Source organism: Nerophis ophidion, linkage group LG22 (genome assembly GCF_033978795.1).
Source record: "Nerophis ophidion isolate RoL-2023_Sa linkage group LG22, RoL_Noph_v1.0, whole genome shotgun sequence".
NCBI lineage: Eukaryota > Metazoa > Chordata > Actinopteri > Syngnathiformes > Syngnathidae > Nerophis > Nerophis ophidion.
The window spans coordinates 23,169,420-23,195,719 of record NC_084632.1 but is presented as its reverse complement, the minus strand read 5'-3'; the positions used below and the strand labels follow the sequence as shown (position 1 = coordinate 23,195,719).

At 42.1% G+C, this 26,300-nt stretch overlaps 2 protein-coding genes across 5 annotated transcripts in view; one reads left to right on the top strand and one right to left on the bottom strand.

Moving 5' to 3' along the window:
* LOC133540703 (tyrosine-protein kinase ZAP-70) overlaps positions 1-26,300 on the top strand; it is a 90,389-nt gene that overhangs the window by 8,227 nt on the left and 55,862 nt on the right. The gene's annotated exons all lie outside the window — the stretch shown is intronic.
* The window catches only part of adamts10 (ADAM metallopeptidase with thrombospondin type 1 motif, 10), a 135,123-nt gene that overhangs the window by 106,659 nt on the left and 2,164 nt on the right, over positions 1-26,300 (bottom strand). For both annotated transcript variants that reach the window (XM_061883524.1, XM_061883525.1), the window contains exon 2: positions 5,593-5,964. In XM_061883524.1, coding sequence (XP_061739508.1) covers positions 5,593-5,695 — 103 coding nt within the window. In that variant the 5' untranslated portion in view covers positions 5,696-5,964. The remainder of the gene's footprint in view (positions 1-5,592; positions 5,965-26,300) is intronic.

Sequence of the window (26,300 nt, the reverse complement as noted above, 5' to 3'; positions counted from 1 at the left end):
GAGCCTTAAGGAACTCCGGGCGGATCTCGTCCACCCCCGGGGCCTTGCCACCGAGGAGCTTTTTAACTACCTCAGCGACCTCAGCCCCAGAAATAGGAGAGTCCACCACAGTTCCCCCAGGCACTGCTTCCTCATAGGAAGACGTGTTGGTGGGATTGAGGAGGTCTTCGAAGTATTCCTTCCACCTATCCACAACATCCGCAGTTGAGGTCAGCAGAACACCATCCGCACCATACACGTTGTTGATAGTGCACTGTTTCCCCTTCCTGAGGCGGCGGACGGTGGTCCAGAATCGCTTCGAAGCCATCCGGAAGTCGTTTTCCATGGCTTCCCCGAACTCCTCCCATGTCCGAGTTTTTGCCTCAGCGACCGCTGAAGACGCACACCGCTTGGCCTGTCGGTACCTGTCCACTGCCTCCGGAGTCCTATGAGCCAAAAGGACCCGATAGGACTCCTTCTTCAGGTTGACGGCATCCCTCACCGCTGGTGTCCACCAAGGGGTTTTAGGATTGCCGCCTCGACAGGCACCAACTACCTTGCGGCCACAGCTCCGATCAGCCGCCTCGACAATAGAGGTGCGGAACATGCTCCACTCGGACTCAATGTCCAGCACCTCCCTCGTGACATGTTCGAAGTTCTTCCGGAGGTGGGAATTGAAACTTTCTCTGACAGGAGACTCTGCCAGACGTTCCCAGCAGACCCTCACAATGCGTTTGGGCCTGCCAGGTCTGTCCGGCATCCTCCCCCACCATCGCAGCCAACTCACCACCAGGTGATGATCGGTAGAAAGCTCCGCCCCTCTCTTCACCCGAGTGTCCAAAACATAAGGCCGCAAATCCGATGACACAACTACAAAATCGATCATGGAACTGCGGCCTAGGGTGTCCTGGTGCCAAGTTCCACATGTGGACACCCTTATGTTTGAACATGGTGTTTGTAATGGACAAACTGTGACGAGCACAAAAGTCCAATAACAAAACACCACTCGGGTTCAGATCCGGGAGGCCATTCTTCCCAATCACGCCTCTCCAGGTTTCACTGTCGTTGCCAACATGAGCGTTGAAGTCCCCCAGTAGGACAAGGGAATCACCCGGGGGAGCACTTTCCAGTACTCCCTCGAGTGTACCCAAAAAGGGTGGGTACTCTGAACTGCTGTTTGGTGCGTAAGCACAAACAACAGTCAGGACCCGTCCCCCCACCCGAAGGCGGAGGGAGGCTACCCTTTCGTCCACTGGGTTGAACTCCAACGTACAGGCTTTAAGCCGGGGGGCAACCAGAATTGCCACCCCAGCCCGTCGCCTCTCACTGTCGGCAACGCCAGGGTGGAAGAGGGTCCAGTCCCTCTCGAGAGAAGTGGTTCCAGCGCCCTTGCTGTGCGTCGAAGTGAGTCCGACTATATCCAGCCGGAACTTCTCCACTTCGCGCACTAGCTCAGGCTCTTTCCCCCCCAGGGAGGTGACGTTCCACGTCCCAAGAGCTAGCTTCTGTAGCCGAAGATCGGACCGCCAAGTGCCCTGCCTTCGGCTTCCGCCTAGCTCACATTTCACCCGACCTCTATGGCCCCTGCTATGGGTGGTGAGCCCATTGGAGGGGTGACCCACGTTGCCTCTTCGGGCTGTGCCCGGCCGGACCCCATGGGAACAGGCCCAGCCACCAGGCGCTCGCCATCGTGCCCCACCTCCGGGCCTGGCTCCAGAAGGGGGCCCCGGTGACCCGCGTCCGGGCGAGGGAAATCTGGGTCCATGTTTTTTCTTCTTCATAGAGGTCTTCAAGCTGCTCTTTGTCTGATCCCTCACCTAGAACCTGTTTGCCTTGGGAGACCCTACCAGGGGGCATAAAGCCCCCGGACAACATAGCTCCTAGGATCATTGGGACACGCAAACTCCTCTACCACGATAAGGTGGCAGCTCAGAGAGGAGTAAAGGAGCCCAGAATTGTTTATATTTGAATGTTTGCAATAGTTCAGGGTACCTCACAAAGAAACTTTTCAATGTATTAAATCCATAAAATGCTATAAAATTGAGTCTATGGCAAGTTATTGTGGTGTAGATAAAACCCATATATTCCCCAAGTTTCCCAGGAGATTTCCCATAATTTGAATTTAAATGTTGATGCTCCTCTTAGACGCACATAATAAAGGTGTTTGGGAAATCCACTAATGTTTTTTGCTGCTAAAATTACCACAACATTAGCACCACAAACAATATTATGTGGCTAGTCGCTATTGGTTTGACGTTTCGTAAAAAAATTATGTTAGCTTTTTACTGATATAGTCTATTCTTGTTAAAATAACGTCTACTGCAAAAGAATATTGGCTGCAAATGTTGGTTATTGGCCTTCTTTACTACTAATAATCGGTATCAGCACTGAAAAAAATAATTGGTCAACCTCTACAATAATGCATAGTCAAATAAAAAAGTGATGGACAACATGAAGTTAAAAAAAAAAAATCTGTGACGCAAAGTGAGTGCATTCCAAGGAGGATAAGTAAGGCAGGGGTAGCTTGTAGCAAAGTTTAGTAAAATACCACTGTGTTAGTGCTCCTTATTAGGTAAGCATTTTTGCAGTACATTCTGGAACTTGTAATATCATTATGTTTGTAAATGTGGTGGTACAGTACATCGTACAGAAAATAATTATGTACGAGTAAATGAGTAAATGAGATTTGAGATCACATGTAGGCACTTTCAGTTACAGTACATTATGATGTTTTTTCATTATGACCCACTCCCATAAATCAATAAGTCCTGTACAAAAAGAAAACGAGACATAGTTACATGCGCGCAGCGAAAAAATACACAGGAAGACAAATTAGTAGGCAAGCGTAGCTACAATGAGAAAGGACAAAGTGGCTTTTTTTTTCTTTATAACTTTTTCTCCGTCATTGATGGCAGTAGGGCTGCAGCTATTCCACTAATCTATTGATTTAGTTTGTTTGATTAATAATGTAATCGGGTAAAAACACCCGATAGCGTATTTTAGGGGAAAATAGTTTATAAAAAATGTTTTTTCATTTCCATCATTCTTTTTCTCTGAGAAATGCACATCAAATTATATTGCACTTTCAACACATGTGCATTGGTAAAAATAAAAATAATAATGTGTGCTTTTTTGCAGCAACCGTGCGGAAACTATCTTTGCGTATGTAAAGAGTAAGAGTAAGATGCAGTCTAAACTCTAACCCCTTTTCGAAACTACTATTTTTTTATCAAATAAAAGAAAAACTTGTTTTGAATTATCTCTGTCATCTGTATTCAATGATTTTGTTAAAAAGTAGGGGGAAAAAAATCCTAAATCAAATTTTCTGTAAAAAAAATCTGAGATTTTATTTTTAGGCCATATCGCCTAGTAGGAAGTGTGTCAAAGAAAAGGAAAATCATGACCAGGGAAGTAAAATCAGACATTGTAAATAACTCCGAAAAGCGGTAAATGTCATCCAATATTGGCTGCATGCTTGGTCTGAGCCTTTTGATCGATGCAACCATCACGACATCCTGATGATATTCTTAAAATTGTGACGTCTCGGTGGCATAGTAGTGCGAGAGGTCCTCTTCCTGGATGCAGTTCGGGCTCGGACACAGCGTACAGGTAAGAATAAAGTATTTATTTAACTAAAAACAGGCTGATAACAAAAACACTTGGTCTCAAAGGCAAACTAAAGAGCTAACTAGCATTAGTGCTAGGCGAACAAAAGGCGGCTAAGCGCGAAAGCATTAGCGAGTACACTCAAGGAAACAAGGAGGCTAAACGTGGAAGCTATCGAACACAAAATACATGAAAACCGAGCCGTCACTAGTGAACACAACTGTATGTAACACAGGCTAAGAGAAGAGAACGAGTAACTGAAACAGGCCAGTTAAATAGCGTCTCTAATGAAAAACAGGTGTGCAAACAAAGGCAGGTGAACGAATCAAGTCGCCATGTTGACAAATACAAACAAGGAAGTGCACAAACCAAGAATCGGATGAGTCAAACAATAAACAAGCAACACAACAGACTCAAAAACCAAAACCATACATGATCTGGGAGGCGGATCATAACAAAACTTGTAAAAGAATCTGCTCCTATGAAATAGACAGTGATAACGAAGCAGCGTAATTAATGTCATTGAAACTTCCCACACCCAATAAAAGTGCTTCTTCCTCTTTTTCAGTGTACAAGACAACCACATGGTATAAAAGTATGGAGTTGTTCTCGCTTATGACTGTTTCATTGAATTCATGTATTTATAATTTTTATGACAGTATTTCATATGTCCTTTCAATACAAATGTAGGTATGAGTTATTACCAACAATTTACAACACTGTCGTTGGTACAAAACGATCAGAGCCCGAAGACCTCCTGTATTGCTACTAGGGCTGGGCGATATATCGATATACTCGATATATCGCGGGGTTGTCTCTGTGCATGTATAGAAAATGACTATATAGTGATATTCGAGTATATGTTGTAACCCAGTTGGTTTTAGCTGTGGGCATTACACTACATGCTTTTTTTTACTCGTTCTTGTCTCTCCTTCTCACAGACAAGCGCACCTTCTTACATACGTCACATACTGTCACTCGTATGAGAGGTAGCACCATGGTAACATTAGCTGTGATGCTAGCGGAGTGGTGCGAGGGGTAATATGAGAGAAAGAAGGTACCAACCTGGTAACAAATGAAGGAAGAATTAATTCCCAAGAAAAACAGCACGGGGTCCATCATCTGGCGGTGGTTTGGTTTCAAACGGGAATGTGTCGAACAAGTATGCGGCAAAAGCTTTGCTACAAAAAGTAGCATTACTGCTAATTTGTAGCATCATTTGAAAAGCCCCCCGCTAGAGAATAAAGGGTGCTTGAAACTGCATGTCAACATCTCCGTTCGGTGCCATACCCACAAAATGCCGAAGCAACCATTTCCAGATCGTATGAAAAAAATAGTCAACACCAGAATTTAATAACGTCCGTAATAACCTACCACATAGCAAAGGACATACACTATTTGATTTCCTATTATGCAGCTCATTTTTATTTGACACACATTGAAATATATTGTGTGACGTCATGTACAAAAATGCACTTTATTTGTTTTAAACTATTGTAGTGGCATTTTGTACAAAAAGAGCATTTTGATTTAGTGTTGTTTTGATATGTTATCTTGGTGACATCATGCACAAAAGTGCACTAATAGCTTGTTTTAAAATGTCTCTGACAATCTTGCACTTTCTGTTTTGGAATGACATGAATCTTTGTGCCTCTGCTTAATAACTGTTTAATAAATACAGTTTTGGTAAATAGACTTAATTGTTGTTGAAAGTTTAAAATTAGCATTTATTAATGCAGTATAAACAAGAATGTTTTAATGTAGACACAGAATCATCATACTGCTGTGATTATATGCATCAAGTGTTCATTCAAGGCCAAGGCAAAATACCGCGATATATATCGTGTATCTTGATATGGCTTAAAAATATTGAGATATTAATAAAAGGCCATATCGCCCAGCCCTAACTGCTACTTTAGGGACTATTTTGTCTCGTGTCATTTAGTCTAATGTGAATGAACACAGGTAGGTAAGTCGAATGCAAGCAAATCAATCGTCTCATCTCACCTTGTGACTGAGAGAACTCATCCCTGTGAACTCCTATGACCTCAGTGGCACCCACTACGACGATGACAGTGCAGATCACAGCAGTCCTCCATACCGTTTCCATGGCTACAACAGTAGCAGCTTAAGTAACAGAATTCAGTGCAGTGGTCCCCGGGCCTCCGTCCCAACATGTCTCCTGGCCTCTCAGGCGCCCCCTGGCCTAGCAGTGGGACAGCTCAGCTCTCCGATGGGCCGTGGTCTGAAAAAGTATGTAGACGGACATAGCAGCTTCTCTTGGTTGTCTCTCTCAGCAAGTAATGTCGGGGAACCCAGATCTGGATGTTAACCGGCCTGCTCAGAAGCAAATGTAGGACTGAAGTCCTCTCAGAAGCCCTGCGGACAGAAAAAGTTGACAACATGAGAAAAATTCCGGATAGGAGAATAAAAGAGAAAATGCAAATGTGGGCTTAATAAAGGAGTTCTACAGTTCTACATTAAAAGAAGCACCCTTTAAAACAACAGTCTGACCAGATCTTAACACCAAGAGCCTGACCACCTACTAATGCATTGTCCTGCAGTTAATCAATGTAGACCTTGGGCAAAGGGCACCCAGCCTATCTTTCACTCTGATGGTCAAAGACAACAGACAAGTTCAACCCTGAGGCCTCTGGGGCCTCACTTCTTAAGCTGCCTGCCCACCGGAAAGATTTCAAACACAAAGGAAGCATTGATGTTGTAAAACGCTGTGCTTAATGCCCAAACAGGGACTTAAGTGGGTATTATGTCGGAGATCCAGGGGGAAAATGAGCCAATTTGAGAGGAGCAGCAGGTTGCCATCACCGCTATGGTGGCTGACTGTGCTGTTGGTTGCATGGCTGAGTGACTTTCAGGCTGAATGCTTGACTGTGCGGCTTATAATTGGCTGACATTCTGGCATGTCGACTGCTAAGAGAGAATATTTGAGACTTGTATTTGTAAGAGGGGAAATGTTAAGTTGTGGTACAATAATGAAAAAGTCATCGACACCAAAGGTAACCGGAATGGCTCTGAAAACAGTGCGGACTGCTGCCAATTCCAGTCTTAGGAAAAGTGAAAAAAGAATGAAGTACTAAAGTGTGTGTTCATTGGTCACCGTTAGCAGGCTTCATCCTGGTTCAGATGACAATAGGACAGGCAGTGTAATTATATTTAAACCTTCATTAAACCTTAACCAAAAAACTGACATTTTCTGCATTTTTTTATTTCTTTATCTAATCATTTAAATTTAAAAAGGTTAGAAGGCAGGCATTTGGCCACATAATATTGAACAAAGTTATTCCAAATAGGAGTTATTTATTTTACTATACACTTAGCCCCTTTGCCCATTTTGGTCACCAATTGACTACTTGTCAAGACTGGGACTATGGTGTGGATTGTTTTACCGAGGTGCGAAGCGACTGGATCGGACATGGCGTGAAGGTAATGCAATCTTTTAATTTTAACACTCATACTAAGTACTACAAAAACAAAGGGTATACATAAAAACTCACACAAAGGCAGAACTATGGACATAAAACAAAACTTGCAAACTATGGCATGAATAAAGAAAACTTACTTGGAACAAGAAAAGAGCATGAAAAAGAGCAGCATGGATCATCAGCATGAATAACAAGGGTGTATAGAGGGTAATGTCGCCAGGCTGACTGCCTGGAAACTGCAGGCTTAAATCAAATCAATCAATCAATCAATCAATGTTTACTTATATAGCCCTAAATCACTAGTGTCTCAAAGGGCTGCACAAACCACAACACGAACCACTACGACATCCTCGGTAGGCCCACATAAGGGCAAGGAAAACTCACAGCCAGTGGGACGTCGGTGACAATGATGACCCAGTGGGACGTCGGTGACAATGATGACTATGAGAACCTTGGAGAGGAGGAAAGCAATGGATGTCCAGCGGGTCTAACATGATACTGTGAAAGTTCAATCCATAATGGATCCAACACAGTCGCGAGAGTCCAGTTAAAAGCGGATCCAACACAGCAGCGAGAATCCCGTTCACAGCGGAGCCAGCAGGAAACCATCCCAAGCGTAGGCGGATCAGCATTGCAGAGATGTCCCCAGCCGATACACAGGCAAGCAGTACATGGTGATGTTGTGATTGACAACAGGTGCATGAGCCCAAATGAATCAGGTGCATGACATGAGGACAGGTGAAAACTAATGGATTGTCATGGAAACAAAGCAGGGAGTGAAAAAACAGGCGCTGACAAATTCCAAAAACCAAACAGAACAAAGCCAAACTAAACATGATCACCAGGACATGACACTCCCATTGTAATACATATTTTTCAACAGACTGAGAACCTGACATGTAGCAATGCTTTCACCACAAATACTGAATAGATTTAAGCATCTCCCTTTGAAAGACAAAAATAAATAAGTTTGGGTATAATTACACTTCTCAACCACTAGTTATTGTAAGAGACTAGGAGTGTAACAATTGATCAATACATTGATAGATTGGTTTATATTCTTAAATGTCAAGTATATAGATGTGTGCTTGGCGAGTTTGCCTTCCAAAAGATAGGTATCGATCCAATATCGTTTTAAAAGGGAATCGTTCAATTTTATCGATACTAGAATAAGGAAAACATTGGATTTAGGAACGTCAGACATTATATTAAATTGAGCACTTGCAGTAATAAAGAAATTAAACGTTAACTCTATTTTCCAGTCCGTGGCGTCATCAAAACAAAAATAGCAGATATCTACGGTGGTTGAAAAAGATCATAAACACCAAGACAATAGTGTAATATCTGTGACATGTGTGTCTGCGTGCCTTTTGGAAGTGGTGTTTCTCCATTTCAATATCATAACTCTCAGCCATATCACAATTGCAAAAGTCACAATAAATGCAAAAAACAACACAATAGTAAAGTGACAGCGAGGCAAGTTACAGCCACGCACCGACTCCCGGAACACAGAGTGAAGTTATTTGATGAGAAACAAATAATACAAAAGATGGATCAAGAGGCTATAGAAATAAGGCAGCAAGGGACCATCAACAGGGATGATGGGAATACATGCTTCCCCACACCTGGGACATCGTCCTTCATCGGCGATGACAAGTCAGAGAACAGAATACAGCTACGGCCGAGTCTTTATTTAGCATTTAAAATTACTGTTAAAATATTGGTTACTGTACTTTTATTTAAAAAAATGTTATTGCTGAGAATGTGAGCAGAAAATGTTTCCTCTTGTTGATTCGACCTTAAGTGTTGGTGGCACTTTATTCAAATAAGATGTGAATTAATTGGCCATTAAATGTAGTTAATTCTCTCGTTTGAATCCATACTTCATTTATACATAATTCTCTTACAAGAAATAACAGGAACATTGGAAACTTCATCTACAGTGTCCAGTATACACTATTTATTTCACAGTAACACTGCTTTATTTCCATCCATCATCCATCCATCATCTTCCGCTTATCCGAGGTCGGGTCGCGGGGGCAACAGCCTAAGCAGGGAAACCCAGACTTCCCTCTCCCCAGCCACTTCGTCTAGCTCTTCCCGGGGGATCCCGAGGCGTTCCCAGGCCAGCCGGGAGACATAGTCTTCCCAACGTGTCCTGGGTCTTCCCCGTGGCCTCCTACCGGTTGGACGTGCCCTAAACACCTCCCTAGGGAGGCGTTCGGGTGGCATCCTGACCAGATGCCCGAACCACCTCATCTGGCTCCTCTCGATGTGAAGGAGCAGCGGCTTTACTTTGAGTTCCTCCCGGATGGCAGAGCTTCTCACCCTATCTCTAAGGGAGAGACCCGCCACACGGCGGAGGAAACTCATTTCGGCCGCTTGTACCCGTGATCTTATCCTTTCGGTCATGACCCAAAGCTCGTGACCATAGGTGAGGATGGGAACGTAGATCGACCGGTAAATTGAGAGCTTTGCCTTCCGGCTCAGCTCCTTCTTCACCACAACGGACCGGTACAACGTCCGCATTACTGAAGACGCCGCACCGATCCGCCTGTTGATCTCACGATCCACTCTCACTGCTTTATTTGTTTTGCTAAAAAGTTACAGAATTGATTTCAACTCACTGAATCGTTTCGTATTGCTCTACAACAGTAATAATGTCCCTGTATCGTATAGGCAAAAACAAATAACAAATAGAATCAAATCGTTGTTATACCCCTACGAGACATACTATTCATTCCTATAATGCATTTTTACACAGTTGTTCAATCAATTTGAAAAATCTGCAAACAAATGACCTAAATAAAATATACAACGCTCTTTGTGGGTTGTTATTACTGGAGTGGTTTGTAAATTATTATTATTATATAAAATGCAGTTTTGATTAAATAGTTTGTCCATTGTCAGTGTGTATACGTGCAATGGCACCACAAAACCACTAAATGACGACAGATAAAGTGGTTATGTAACTTCAAATGCATGTAGTCTTATAAGTTATACATTATTTACGTTGCAACAAATGTTCAGTTTCAGCAAAAATAGGTACCGATAGCTTACAGCCATCGATTTTATATCACTTGTCTCTATCGCGGTTGCAAGGGGGGCTGCAGCCTATCCCAGATGCACTTGGGCAGAAGGCAGGGGGACTCCCCGCCTAATCGCATGGCCAAAACAGACAACCAGCACTCACATGCACACTCTAGGGTCAATTTAGTGTTGCCAATCTCGCAGAAAGGCACATTTTCCATAGTAAAAATATATTTTTTGGTTCGTTGGTTTAAATAAAACAGAATTAAACATAAAAGACATAACAATATAAAAGTATCTATGGATAAATCTGAAGATGCTGACAGATTTGAGGAAATTTAAAGATTTAAAAAAAAAAAATCATGACTCAATTACCGGTAACACTTTTATGAGTCCATTTTTCCGCGAGCAGGAATAGGGATAGATTTGGGGAAAAACTGTCATTGTTCCAAAAATATTAGTGCAAGACAATCAGTGTTGTCAAGAATTATGGACCCATTAAAGGCTGGAATTACATCCTCTAAAGTATTCTACTTTGCAACTCATTTTTGGAAAACACATGTTTTGTGTTTTCCCAATCATAAAACATTTTGGGTCTTGCTTTTACAACAAAAGCATAAAACATAAAAAAAACATTACAAATATGTAGAAAAGGTACATATATGGATATAAAGCTGTTGAAAAATGAATAAAAAATAAATATATGACTTACTTGTAACACTTTTTGTTATCGCATTCGTTTTTCTTCACTGAACGTAGTTTTGAATTCAGTAGACCAAAGGGTTAAAGTGGACAGTTTCATTGTGCCGTCATCTAATTGAAAAAACACCTTCGAAATACTTTTTCTTGACCCATACACACCTCTTGAAAGCTCTGCAGGAATTGATGTTGCTGTTTTTGCAAAACCTTGCGAATTAATAAAATAACGCTCAACACATGTCGCCTTCATCATTTTTGATGGAAGTAACTCATAAGGTAATGGTTGTACAAGACCGAATCCTATCCCAGCTGACTTTGGGTTACAAGGCGACCCTGTCAATATTAGGTCACATACACAGACATATATACACATACAGTATGAACAATGTCAGAGTCTCCAATTAACCTAGCCTGCATGTTTTAGGGATGTGAAGTCGAAGTTCCCAGAGAATACCCTTGCAAGCACAAGAAAAATATGCAAACTCCAAACAGACGTTCTGATGTGCTAACCATAGAGCGGCCCTCTTACATAACATTGTACATTTATTATGTACTTAAATATGTCTGTGGAAGTTCTCATTCATCCAGGTCATTGTAATCTCAGGGCATTCGATTTATCGCAACTGGACTGTTTAAGTTGTCTTTGAAGACGTTTTGCCTCTCATCCAAGTAGGCTTCATCAATTCATGCTCACGGACTGAGATTGGTCAAATCTAGTCTAGCAGCTGAATAGAACTTGAATAGTACAACTAGTGAAAAGTTTATTTGAGTAGAATGGTAGGAATTCAATTGGTACTGCTTGCTTACATGATGATTGAGACATTTAACAGTTGAGTAAATAATGCAGAAATCCAATGTACCAATGTGAATTTTCAACACGATGACATCACACATTTTGAGTGATAGGTTGTCACCATGTTAAATACAGAATCCACAGTGGCTTTAAATATATGGTGTCAAGTTAAAAAAAGGAATGAGTGGTGTGTGTTTATAAGTGTCAAAAGGACCATTATAATGATGTATGGCTTGGAATCAGGTTGAATAAGTACAGAGCTGCACATTTACAATGCAATAAACTAGCATGATGCAGGCAACTTGGGCGTTCATTGTGAAAACTATCTGCACATTACTGTAGAATAAGAACACTCCAGACAATTACTGAGAGAAAACACTTCAGAGAGGTGGGCAAAACTTAACAGCAATAAAATCCTTGATCTGCGCAGTGTTTTAAGTCAAGCACACTACAAATACTTTCAATAACTAGATTACACACTACTAGAATTCATCATTCCTGTGCCTTGCTTTGTGAGGTGTGGTTTCAAATGCATTGTTTTACTCTGTGGTTGTGGAACATCACGATTGGTTTGGACAAAAAATATGTAAAGATTCTTCCGATCCGAGAGACAATTGGGTAATGAGCTTTGGTTTTGGCTGAGACATTGAAAGGAGCAATGTACTTTGATGTTGTGTTTATCACAAAAATACTTAAGTGACACTAGAAGGGTCAAAACAGTGCATCTTATGCTGTCATTTCTCTAAAACAAGAAAATGAACAACAAGACAACTTTCTACAGCTGTGAGAGACAAAATGACAACAATGGCCTCCATTATCCAAAAATGTAATTGATTCAGAACCACTAAGACTCTCTTAATAGCAAGAGTGTCCAGACAAAAACCACACCTGAGTAAAAGACAAATGGCAGTCTGCCGGGAGTTTCTCAAAAAGGCACCTGAAAGACTTTCAGACCACAGGAAACAAAAGGATCTGGGCTAATGACATGGATTTAACTCTGGTGTGGATGCCAGGTGTCATGTTTGCAGCAGTGAGTCTCACCTGTTACCTGTTTGCAATTAGTGTGTCTTTTAAGCCAAGCAGATTCTACCTGCTAGTTGCTTGAGATAACCTTTTCTGTGTGTGCTTTTGGTCAACTATGTCCCTTCTTTAAGCAATCTTGTGAATATTCCTCATATGTTTTCACTTGCAATACTAATTATGTCTTTTTCCTTTGTGCCTTTTTGCTCAGGCGGTCTTTTGTTAATTTTTTACTTAACAAAAGAACTAGAGCTAAGGCTAGCTTACCTACAGGTGCTGCCCTCCTCCGTTTTCCTTGCTCTGATAGCTCCGAACACAGTTGTTATTACTTTTTGTGGCTTGCTATCATAGTAAATAACAGATGTTTATAGTGGTAGTATTGCAACTATTTCTTCTACCAGATCACTTTGGTATATTTGCTGTATTTATCCACATGGGTAGTTGCTAGTTACATTTGAAAAAATACTCAGACAACTAAACCAAATTCAGTACCCATAGAAGTCCGTCTGTACTACCAGGTAACAGTTAAAAATCTGATGTTTTTTTCATAGGACACATTTCCGGCGTTGTTGTTGCACTCATGAGCGACGAATGAGGAGATGCTGCTCCATTATTGATTTAAGTCAAGTCTGAATCTCATTTAAGCAGTTAGCGCCATCATTTCACATTTCTTTTACTCCCGTCCTTGCACGCTACACTGGTACAACAAAGATGACGGGGAGAAGACGCTGTCGAAGTGGAGCCACGTAAATAAGACCGCCCACAAAATGGCGCATCCTGAAGCGACAGTCAGAAAGCGACTTGAAGATGGTCTGTAAAACATAACCTATGCAACATTTTGACCAACAAACACCATTACATGTTATGTAGACCACAAGGAAGTGTATTAAATGTAGAAAAAAATCATTAGAGTGTGCGCTCTGAGATCGGTACGTCATGAGTTCAAACCCCGACCGAGTCATACCAAAGATTATATAAATGGGACCCATTAACTCCATGCTTGGCACTCAGCATCAAGGGTTGGAATTCGGAGTCGAATTGGATTGCTGCTCACTGCTCCCCTTACCTCCCAGGAGGTGGAACAAGGGGATGGGTCGAATACAGATGTTGATTTCACCACACCTAGTGTGTGTGTGACTATCAGTGGTACTTTGACTTTATAATATGAGCCCTTTAATGCGCCTTATAATCTAGTGCGCATTTTGTATGAACATAGACCTGAATAGACCTGCTCATCAGCAGCGCGCCTTGTAAACCAGTGCGCACTACAGTCTGAAAAATACAGTATACAAAGCTATGCCATAGTCTATACACTACTGCCATCTAATGTCCTGGAATTGCAACTGCATGCAAAGTCTACTATATGATACAGCACAGTACAATACTTGCAAACATACCTGCCAACCCTGCCGATTTTTCCGGGAGACTCCCGAATTTCAGTGCTCCTCCCGAAAACCTCCCGGGGCAACCATTCTCCCGAAATTCCCCATGACTTTCACTCGGACAACAATACTGAGGGGGTGCCGTGATGTCACTGCCTTTAGCATCCTCAACAACCTGTCGTCGCGTCCGCTTTTCCTCCGTACAAATAGCGTGCCAAGTCATGTGTTGTATGTGGCTTCTACAGACACACGTAAGTGACTGCAAGACATACTTGGTCAACAGCCATACAGGTCACACTGAGGGTGGCCGTATAAACAACTTTAACACTGTTACAAATATGCGCCACACTGTGAACCCACACCAAACAAGAATGACAAACACATTTCGGGAGAACATCCGCACGGTAACACAACATAAACAGAACAAATCCCCAGAATCCCTTGCAGCCCTAACTTTTCCGGGACGCTACAATATACACCCCCACACCTAAAACCCCCCCTCCCATCTCCCAAATTCGGAGGTCTCAAGGTTGGCAAGTATGCTTGCAAATGAAACTGAAATGTAAGAAAACAAACAAATGGAAAGCACCGCTCAGTTTAAAATGTCAAATTCATTTTTTATTTTATTTTAAAATTTATTAACACATTTGAGCATGCGCAAAAGTACCGAAAATTGGTTCTGTTCAGTACCTGTATTGATTGACAGGTATCAGGAAATGTTACCATATTGAATAAAATGAAGGGTACCAAGCTCTACAGAAAACAGCGCTTATTGCAAACAAAAATGATCAGGATTTCCATTTTCATTCTTTCTTTGCCTGGTTTCTCTAAGTTTCTCTACTTGACATTGCAGCGTCAGCTAAACGCCTATACAGTACTCCTCGAAGTCTGCCCTTCAACTCTCCCTCCCTCAAAGTCGTCTGGGGGAGAGAAGAGCGAACGGAGACGCCACACGGGCCCAGATGGCTGGCAGCTCACCAAGTGCAGCCAAAGGTAATCGGAAGCAGATGGGAAACCTTTTGGTGACGAGAGCAGAGGAGCAAGTTTCCTTGTGAAAAGGAGGGATGAGGGGGGGATAAGAGCAGAGCCCAGGGGAATGAAAGAGAGAGACAGCAGAGTGTGAGCTGCTCCAGCCAGCTGGGAGATCCATTCTTCAGTGTTAATTGTTTGAATTAAGCTTTAAAGAGGGACAGTGTGTTGAAGAAATACATTATGGTCATCTATTCTCAGCAACTCTTGGAGAGTACAGTAAAAGAGAGTGTAGGTAAAAATACTGAGTCTTCTTTGTACTGATGCTGCTTCCCTTATATAGTTTATGGAACAAGTGAAAGACTTTCTCCTCCCCACCCTCAGGACTTCTCCCAGTCATTTCCTGCACAAGCCCAAGTCCTACGTTTCATTACCTCTGCTCCCACTCTCGATTTATGGTGGGGTTATTAAACTTGCAGCTTGATATCAAGTGCTTTTCATTACCTCCAACTCTCATCTTGTTTGTTTTAGTCCTAGAGGGAAAAACTGGACCTCCCCGATGCAGTCGCCTTTTAAGTCAAGCGTCTTATAAAGACTTGTGGACACACAACATGCATGGACTCTCTCTCCTCAAACCTCCCCCAGCGACAGTAGAAATGGGTGTATGCTGTCTTGCAAAGGTGACGGTGTTAAGAACTGGGTTGGTGGTCGCAGTTTGAACTCCAGTGTAAATTGCTCATCATCAAAACATCTATTAAGAGTATTTCCATTACGGTGTTAGAAGAGTTAGTGCATGTGCCTCACAATACGAAGGTCCTGTGTAGTACTGGGTTCAATCCCGGGCTCGGGATCTTTCTGTGTGGAGTTTGCATGTCCTCCCTGTGACTGCGTGGGTTCCCTCCGGATACTCCGGCTTCCTCCCACTTCCAAAGACATGCACCTGTGAATGTGAGTGTGAATGCTGTCTGTCTATCTGTGTTGGCCCTGCGATGAGGTGGCGACTTGTTCAGGGTGTACACCGTCTTCTGCCCGATTGTAGCTCAGATAGGCACCAGTGCCCCCTGCGACCCCAAAGGGAATAATCGGTCGAAAATGGATGGATGGATGAAGCTTAAGGTATTAAAAGACTGGGCCAACAGTCCATCCATTTTCTACCGCTTATTCCCTTTCGGGGTCACGGGGGGCGCTGGCGCCTATCTCAGCTACAATCGGGCGGAAGTCGCCACCTCATCGCAGGGCCAACACAGATAGACACACAACATTCACACTCACATTCACACACTAGGGCCAATTTAGTGTTGCCAATCAACCTATCCCCAGGTGCATGTCTTTGGAAGTGGGAGGAAGCCAGAGTACCCGGAGGGAACCCACGCATTCACGGGGAGAACATGCAAACTCCACACAGAATGATCCTGAGCCTGGATTTGAACCCAGGACTGCAGGAACTTCGTATTGTGAGGCAGACGCACTAACCCCTCTGCCACCGTGAAGCCCGGGCCAATAGTCAAACAGAACTATTAAAGGCCTACTGAAACCCACTACTACCAACCACGCAGTCTGATAGTTTATATATCAATGATGAAATATTAACATTGCAACACATGCAAATACAGCCGGGTTATTTTACTAAATTACAATTTTAAATTTCCCGCGGAGTTTCCTGTTGAAAACGTTGCAGAATGATGACGCGTTTTTGTCAAGTTATTGGTTGGAGGGGACACTCTCCCAACTTTGCCACGCCGTCCTAAGATGACCTATCAAAACAACACTAAATTAAAATGCACTTTTTGTACGGAATGTCACTACAACATTTTAAAACAAATAAAGTGCACTTTTGTGCTTGATGTCACACAAGATATTTCAATAATTGTCAAATAAAAATGAGCTGCAAAATAGGAAATCAAATAGTGTACGTCCTTCGCTATGTGGTAGGTTACTTCGGACGTTATCTCCTTCTGTTGTTGACTATTTTTTTCATACAGTGTTGATGTGGAAATGGAAGACGCCAGGCTCAATTGGGTCGGTGCTGGTTGCTTCGGCATTTTGTTGGTGCGGCACTGGCCGGAGATGTTGACATGCGGAGTTTCAAGCACTCTTCATTCTCTAGGGCAGTGGTTCTCATATGGGGGTATGCGTACCCCTGAGGGTACTTGAAGGTATGCCAAGGGGTACGTGAGATTTTTCTAAAATATTCTAAAAATTGCAACAATTCAAAAATCCTTTATAAATATAATTATTGAATAATACTTCAACAAAATATGAATGTAAGTTCATAAACAGTGAAAAGAAATGCAACAATGAACGTTGCACGTGCAACAGTCTGTGACGTAAGTAAGAAGGTGCGCTTGTTTTGTCTCTCTGTGAGAAGGAGAGACAAGAAAGAGTGAGAAACGCCTGTAGTGTAATGCCCTCAGCTAAAAGCAACTGCGTGAGAACGCATACTCAAAAACTCACGATATGGTCATGTTCTGCATCGATATACCAAGTATATTCGATATAGCGCCCAGCCCTAGTTGCACACAGATCACCGGTCTCATGTGCGCTGTATTGCAGCGGCTGTGCGGAAAATAAGTTTGCGTATTTAAAGTTCCAAACAATCCGTACGGTCTGGACTTCATTCATTTGCATTAGTAATACTCATTAAACGATTGTTCGAAGCAACAAACTATTAATCTAAGCTTTTTTCTAATTTATTAATCAATTGTATGTTATAAACCCGTTGTGTAAAATCTTAGTCGGCAAATACTAGCTAAATATTTTGAATTTGACATGAAAAACACAAAACCTCAGCTGTCTTACTCCAGAGAAGACAATGTAGGTGAGCTCTAATGCCAATTCTCTAAATTGCCATACACCAATTTGAGAGACAGCGCCCTCTGATGGCGAGCAATAAGGAGCGGAAAAACAAAGCTCACATTTTGCATTGCACAACAGAAATAAAAAACAAATTAAAGCTGCGAACAGCGTTGAGAGGGCCCTTGCCGATCTAGTACTTCAGGGTGTCATCATCATTTGTAAAAATTCTGATCAAGATCTGAATTTATGGAACCGAATTATGAGTGTTGAAAGTTTGTGGCGATCCATCAAACCAAAATTTGGGCGCCACGTTACGCCCACTAGATAAGGCATAGGCAAATGTATTTGTAATTTACCACCACCCATCAGTTTAGTATCTGTCTCTGATCATCTAAATTGAAGTAATGACAGCTTGATAAGTGATGGCCAAGAACAGTTGGTGCCACCAGGCTCCGCCCTCTATATTTGGGTATGAACAACCACTGATCAATCCAGCACTTCAGGGCGTGATCATCATCATTCATACCAATTGTGATAAAGATTTGAATGTTTGGAGTCGAGTTCTTAATGTTAAAAGTCTTGTGGCGAACCATCAGGTCAAAGTTTTGCACCTGGCCACACTCACATCTCATGGAGTAGCAAAATTCCTTCGTAATTTATCATCCTTTATTCATATAGTAGCTGACATTTTAACAGCAACTCATTTGGTCAAAGTTCCTAGGAGGAGTCCGTAAAAGTACAACCTCTGTTTTTGGCCGAAAAATGGGCAATGGAAACCGAGATGGCCAACTTCCTCTTTTCTTTCCCAATATGGGTTTTTAAAACTTTTATGTGCGTCTTGTCAGGATGGATGTCTCGAGTGAGTTACATTACAATATGTCAAATTAGCGTGAGGGTTTTTTTTTTATTTTACAAGGAGGTGCAAGAGAGTCAATTTTGAATTTAGTGCCCCCAAATATCCATTTTTTTCGCCAGACCGAACAAGCTTACAAAAACTGTTGAGTTTTCATACATGAAAATAAAATAATAGGGCTCTCGCAGCCTTTGCTACTTGGGCCCTACTATACTATGTTCGTCTCAAAGCCGAGATAACACATACGGTAGGTCGAGTCATGCCAAAGTCTATAAAAATGGGACCCATTACCTCCCTGCTTGGCACTCAGCATCAAGGGTTGGAATTGGGGGTTAAATTACCAAAATGATTCCCGAGCGCGGCCACGCTCGGGAATCCCAGGGGGTGGAACAAGGGGATGGGTCAAATGTAGAGGTTAATTTCACTACACCTATGAGTGTGAGTATCATCCATCCATCAGTCCATTTTCTACCCCTTGTCCCTTTTGGGGTTGCGGGGGGTGCTGGAGCCTGTCTCCGCGGCATTCGGGCGGAAGCTGGCATACACCCTGGACAAGTCACCACCTCATCGCAGGGCCAACATAGACAGACAGACAACATTCACACTATCATTCACACAATTTAGTGTTGCCAATCCACCTATCCCCAGGTACATGTTTTTGGAGGTGGGAGGAAGCGGGAGTACCCGTAGGGAACCCACGCAGTCACGGGGAAAACTTGCAAACTGCACACAGAAAAATCCCGAACCCGGGATTGAACTCAGGTCTACTCAGGACTTTCGTATGATGAGGCACATGCACTAACCTCTGTTCCACCGTGCTGCCTTTGTGTGAGTATCAGTGGTACTTTAAAGGCCTACTGAAACCCACTACTACCCACCACGCAGTCTGATAGTTTATATATCAATGATGAAATATTAACATTGCAACACATGTCAATACGGCCTTTTTAGTTTACTAAATTACAATTTTAAATTTCCCGGGAGTTTCGTCTTGAAAACGTCGTGTAATGATGACGTGTACGCAAGACGTCATGGGTTGTAAGGAATTATGAGTGCTGCACAAACACACAGCTAAAAGTCGTCTGATTTAACGGCATAATTTCACAGTATTTTGGAGATCTGTGTTGCTGAATCTTTTGCAATTTGTTCAATTAATATTGGAGAAGTCACAGTAGAACGATGGAGTTGGGAAGCTTTAGCCTTTAGCCACACAAACACACCTTGTTTAAAATTCCTGGAGGTGAAACTTTCCTATGGATCAGAGCGCGGTCAAGCCAACATGGATCCCTACTAAATGTCAACCAACAGGTTTTGGTGAGAAAATTGTGGTTAAAAAGTCAGTTCTTACAGGAGAAAAGCTGAGCTTGTGCCGTCCATAGCTGTCGTCGACTCCCCGAGACACTGTGCGTCAAGACACCCGTGGAGACACCCTTCCGACTATCAGGTACTATTTAACTCACTAAAACACTAGCAACACAATAGAAAGATAAGGGATTTCCCAGAATTATCCTAGTAAATGTCTCTAAAAACATCGGAATCCGTCCCAATATTTTTTTTAATCATTTTTTTTTTCTAGTCCGCCGCTATCAATATCCTCAAACACAAATCTTTCATCCTCGCTCAAATTAATGGGGAATTTGTCGTTTTCTCGGTCCGAATAGCACTTTTTGTTGGAGGCTCCCATTAAAAATAATGTGAATATGTGAGGAGATCTCACACGTGTGACGTCATCGTCTATGACTTCCGGTAGAGGCAGGGCATTTCTCTTAACACCGAAAGTTGCGAACTATATGGTGGATGTTCTCTACTAAATCCTTTCAACAAAAATATGACAATATCGCGAAATGATCAAGTATGACACATAGAATGGACCTGCTATCCCCGTAGGCCTTTAACTTTTACTTTACTCCATGAAGACAGCGGACAAAGAACTTGGCGTAGCGACCACAGGGAGCTGAAGACAGGTCACACTTTTCACACCATTATTTTTTTTTTTAGGAAATCAGTGCCGCACCATGTTAAACAAATGTGCCTTACTGTAAGTTTAGACTTCATTTTAACTATGCTATCCTTGTCTTTAACTGCTGCTCACTAATCAAAACCATATGACTGCATCCCAGTCTGTGTGGAGCAGACAGATGCTAAGTGTCTCTTATCCCACACACACACACACACGCGCGCGTGCGCGCCCACGCACGCACGCATGCACGCACACACACACACACACACACTAACACACACACTAACACACACACTAACAAACACGCACACACTGACCAGACTTGCCCACGAATGTGCTTTAGGTTCAGTTTATTATTGCACTAAAGTGGCGGCGCGGCTTTCCTTCTTCCTTCTAATGAGACCTTGAGGCTGCAGGATCAGATGCCGCATAAGAATGTCACAAGTCAGATGTGGCGTTTTAAATGGCATCAGTTGCAATTACTCCCTTGTAACGCTCCTGAGAAAACAGATTCCAAGAGCTATCTGCATAAAAATGTCTGCGCAGGTGATGGGGAATAATGCAAAGCAGAGGGAGATCTATCTCAGACTAAACTCTGTCTGGTATAGAGACGCAGGAAAACGAGGGGCATGCATTCCACTCTCCGTTTCCCCAAATAAACAGAGTGCAGATGAAAAGTGGGAACATAAACAGGCCCAAGAACCTTCGACATGAACCCCTCACTCCCTTGAAAATGCGCCTCTTAAATCTGAAACAATATTTAGGGGAGAGAGAGTGCTGACAGGACATGGGACAGAGTTAGTTAGCAGCTTTGCACACAAAGTTCATTCACTTACGTACAATGTTTTTCTAATTTTATGCAATTCGTTCAGTATAAATCTTCTGTAAGGTTGCCACAAAATGACTGTAATTGCAAATCGCTGACTTGAGCTTTTTCTGCAGTGTCCTCTAGTGGAGAGTACTGGCATCTCTATACATGTGTGTGTTATTTAACAGCCACACAAAGATAAGTCCTGAGTTCAATACCGGGTTTGGGATCTTTCTGTGTGGGGTTTGCATGTTCTCCCCGTGACTGCGTGGGTTCCCTCCCGGTACTCCGGCTTCCTCCCACGTCCAAACACATGCACCTGGGGATAGGTTGATTGGCAACACTAAAATTGGCCCTAGTGTGTGAATGTGAGTGTGAATATCTTCTGTCTATCTGTGTTGGCCCTGTGATGAGGTGGCGACTTGTCCAGGGTGTACACCGCCTTCTGCACGAATGCAGCTGAGATAGGCTCCAGCACCCCCCGCAACCCCAAAAGGGACAAACAGTAGAAAATGGATGGGTGGACAACAGTGTGTTAATTGAATTAAAGCAGTAGTATCCAAAGTGCGGCCCTGTCTGAAACTATGGCCCATGGCTTGTTTTATATTGTTTTGTGGAAATAACATTAAAAGGGGCCCTCTAAATCTGGCAACACTCATTTCATACACTTTAAAGGCCTACTGAAATTACATTTTCTTATTTAAACAGGGATAGCAGGTCCATTCTATGTGTCATATTTGATCATTTCGCGATCTTGCCATATTTTTGCTGAAAGGATTTAGTAGACAACATCGACGACAAACTTTGCAACTTTTATTCGCTAACAGAAAAGCCCTGCCTCTACCGGAAATCGCAGACGAAGACGTCACCCGTGTGGGGGTTCCTCACATATTCACATTGTTTTTAATGGGAGCCTCCAACAAAAAGTGCTATTCAACCGAGAAAACGACAATTTCCCCATTAATTTGAGCGAGGATGAAAGATTTGTGTTTTAAGATTTAGATAGCGACGGACTAAAAAAAAAAAAAAAAATACAATTTTTAAAAAGTTACACTAAAAAAACGCGATTGCATTGGGACGGATTCCGATGTTTTTAGACACATTTACTAGATTAATTCTGGGAAATCCCTTATCTTTCTATTGTGTTGCTAGTGTTTTTGTGAGTTAAATAGTACCTGATAGTCGGAAGTGTGTCTCCACGGGTGTCTTGACGCGTAGTGTCTCAGGGGAGTCGACGGCAGCTATGGACGGCAAAAGCTCAGCTTTTGTCCACTAAGAACTGACTTTTTAACCACAATTTTCCCACCGAAACCTACTGGTTGACATTTGGTAGGGATCCATGTTGGCTTGACAGCGCTCTGATCCATAGGAAAGTTTCACCTCCAGGAAGTTTAAACAAGGAATCACCGTGTGTTTGTGTGGCTAAAGGCTAAAGCTTCCCAACTCCATCTTTCTACCGTGACTTTTCCAATAGTAATTGAACAAATTGCCAAAGATTCAGCAACACAGATGTCCAAAATACTGTATAATTATGCCGTTAAAGCAGACGACTTTTAGCTGTGTGTGTGTGCAGCGCTCATACTTCCTAAAAACCTGTAACGTCTTGCGTACACGTCATCATTACACGACGTTTCGAAGACGAAACTCCCGGGAAACTTAAAGTTGTAATTTAGTAAACTAAAAAGGCCGTATTGGCATGTGTTGCAATGTTAATATTTCATCATTGATATATAAACTATCAGACTGCGTAGTGGGTAGTAGTGGGTTTCGGTAGGCCTTTAAATCCAATCAATTAACACAGGGGGGCCCAAACTTTTTCCACTGAAGGCCACAGATTGACAAATCAAAGGATGCAGGGGCCATTTTGGAGGTTTCGCCTTCAAAACCAATAGACTTTATTCAAAGAAGTAGAAAATGCAATTTCTCTAAAAAATGTGTGAATGCTAAAGAGCCAAAGCCAAACTGATAGGTTAACAGTTAGCACGCTGGCCAGATAGCGTCATGAAAATATTGTTAGCTGAACAGGCGAACAGTATTATGTTAACATGCTAACAATAGCATGCTTACAGTTAACATTAGTGAAATACCAAAATATATGACACTAAGAAAACCTGTTACATTAGCTAAAGAAAGCTAGCATGCTAATGTCAGCATTATAATAAGCTAACTGTAACATCTGTCTAGTACCAAAATTACACTTATGAAGTTTTCTTTGCTGATGGCCATAAAAATTGAAATTTTTTTTTTTTTTTAAAAAGCAAAAAGACAGAGGGTGTTTTATTGTTTGTGCTATGGCTCATCTTGTAAACGAATTCGCTCACTGCAAGAGCTGCAGCATCCTTCCATTTAGGGCTTTCAACAACCGGAAGTAGAAGTGGCATTTAGTCTTATAGCCGTCCATAGCGTTACTTCTCGTATGGGTCTTCATTCATCACTCCAAGCAGCGTTTGTAAGTTTTATAATGTAACTAAAACGGTTTATATTTAGTAAACCGTCCCAGGTGTGATGTCTGTAGGAGAGTTTTCATGCATATTTGTATGTGCTATCGTAATATAACGACACTAGTGTCGTTAGCATTAACTAATATGCTAACACGGTCTGTGTTGGTATTATTAACTTACGACATTCTTTTTGTAATGTTTTAGTTTCACAAATTCCTTAATAAAATCACCAAGACGTCACCATGGAGTTATTGAGTCTGTTTCTGCATGACAATGACTTTTGTTTTGTTTGATCATCCCAATTTACTGCCGTGTTACATGCACTGTTTGGAAACAATTAAGGTCTGTAAATAACTCATGTCGCAACGTAAACATCTGCGGGTTATAGTCTGGTACAGCTAATACATGGATAAACATTTTTTTCTTTTCAAATTTAGTGGGTGCGGCTTATATCCTGGTGCGCTTTGTAGATGGGAAATATTTGATGCTCAGTTGTATAACTGAAAAATTATCAAAAAAGCCAGCACGCTAATGTTAGAACGTTAAAAATTAGCTCTGGGTTGCACTTTGGACACCACAGAGTTAACCTTACTTAAAAAAAACACACACAAACTGATTACCTTATAAATAAATGTAACTTTATGACATAGTTAACCAAGATATATATTTTTCTGTTGTATGTACAAATTATTTCTTAGTAAAGTACAAACCCCGTTTCCATATGAGTTGGGAAATTGTGTTAGATGTAAATATAAATGGAATACAATGATTTGCAAATCCTTTTCAACCCATATTCAATTGAATGCACTACAAAGACAAGATATTTGATGTTCAAACTCAAACTTTTTTTTTTTTTTGCAAATAATAATTAATTAAAATTTCATGGCTGCAACACGTGCCAAAGTAGTTGAGAAAGGGCATGTTCACCACTGTGTTACATCACCTTTTCTTTTAACAACACTCAATAAATGTTTTGGAACTGAGGAAACTAATTGTTGAAGCTTTGAAAGTGGAATTCTTTCCCATTCTTGTTTTATGTAGAGCTTCAGTCGTTCAACAGTCCGGGGTCTCCGCTGTCGTATTTTACGCTTCATAATGCGCCACACATTTTCGATGGGAGACAGGTCTGGACTGCAGGCGGGCCGGGAAAGTACCTGCACTCTTTTTTTACGAAGCCACGCTGTTGTAACACGTGCTGAATGTGGCTTGGCATTGTCTTGCTGAAATAAGCAGGGTCATCCATGATAACGTTGCTTGGATGACAACATATGTTGCTCCAAAACCTGTATGGACCATTCAGCATTAATGGTGCCTTCACAGATGTGTAAGTTACCCATGCCTTGGGCACTAATGCACCCCCATACCATCACAGATGCTGGCTTTGCGTCGATAACAGTCTGGATGTTTCGCTTCCCCTTTGGTCCAGATGACACGATGTCAAATATTTCCAAAAACAATTTGAAATGTGGACTTGTCAGACTACAGAACACTTTTCCACTTTGCATCAGTCCATCTTAGATGATCTCAGGCCCAGAGAAGCCGGCGGTGTTTCTGGATGTTGTTGATTAATCACTTTGCATAGTAGAGCTTTAACTTGCACTTACAGATGTAGCGACCAACTGTATTTAGTGACAGTTGGAGTTAGAGATTGATGTCGGTTTTTGATACAGTGCCATTTGAGGGATCGAAGATCACGGTCATTCAATGTTGGTTTCTGGCCATGCCGCTTATGTGGAGTGATTTTTCCAGATTCTCTGAAGCTTTTGATTATATCATGGACCGTAGATGTTGAAATCCCTAAATGTCTTGCAATTGCACTTTGAGAAACGTTGTTCTTAAACCGTTTGACTATTTGCTCACGCAAAAGTGGACAAAGGGGTGTACCTCGACCCATCCTTTCTTGTGAAAGACTGAACATTTTTTGGGAAGCTTTTTTTATACCCAATCATGGCCCCCACCTGTTCCCAATTAGCCTGCACACCTGTGGGATGTTCCAAATAAGTGTTTGATGAGCATTCCTTAACTTTATCAGTATTTATTGCCACCTTTATCAACTTCTTTGTCACGTGTTGCCAGCATCAAATTCTAAAGTTAATGATTATTTGCCATGTTTATCAGTTTGAACATCAAATATGTTGTTTTTGTAGCATATTTAACTGAATATGGGTTGAAAATTATTTGCAAATCATTGTCCATCCATCCATTTTCTACCGATTATTCCCTTTCGGGGTCGCGGGGGGCGCTGGCGCCTATCCCAGCTACAATCGGGCGGAAGGTGGGGTACACCCTGGACAAGTCGCCACCTCATCGCAGGGCCAACAAAGATAGACAGAAAACATTCACACTCACATTCACACACTAGGGCCAATTTAGTGTTGCCAATCAACCTATCCCCAGGTGCATGTCTTTGGAGGTGGGAGGAAGCCGGAGTACCCGGAGGGAACCCACGCATTCACGGGGAGAACATGCAAACTCCACACAGAAAGATCCCGAGCCTGGATTTGAACCCAGGACTGCAGGA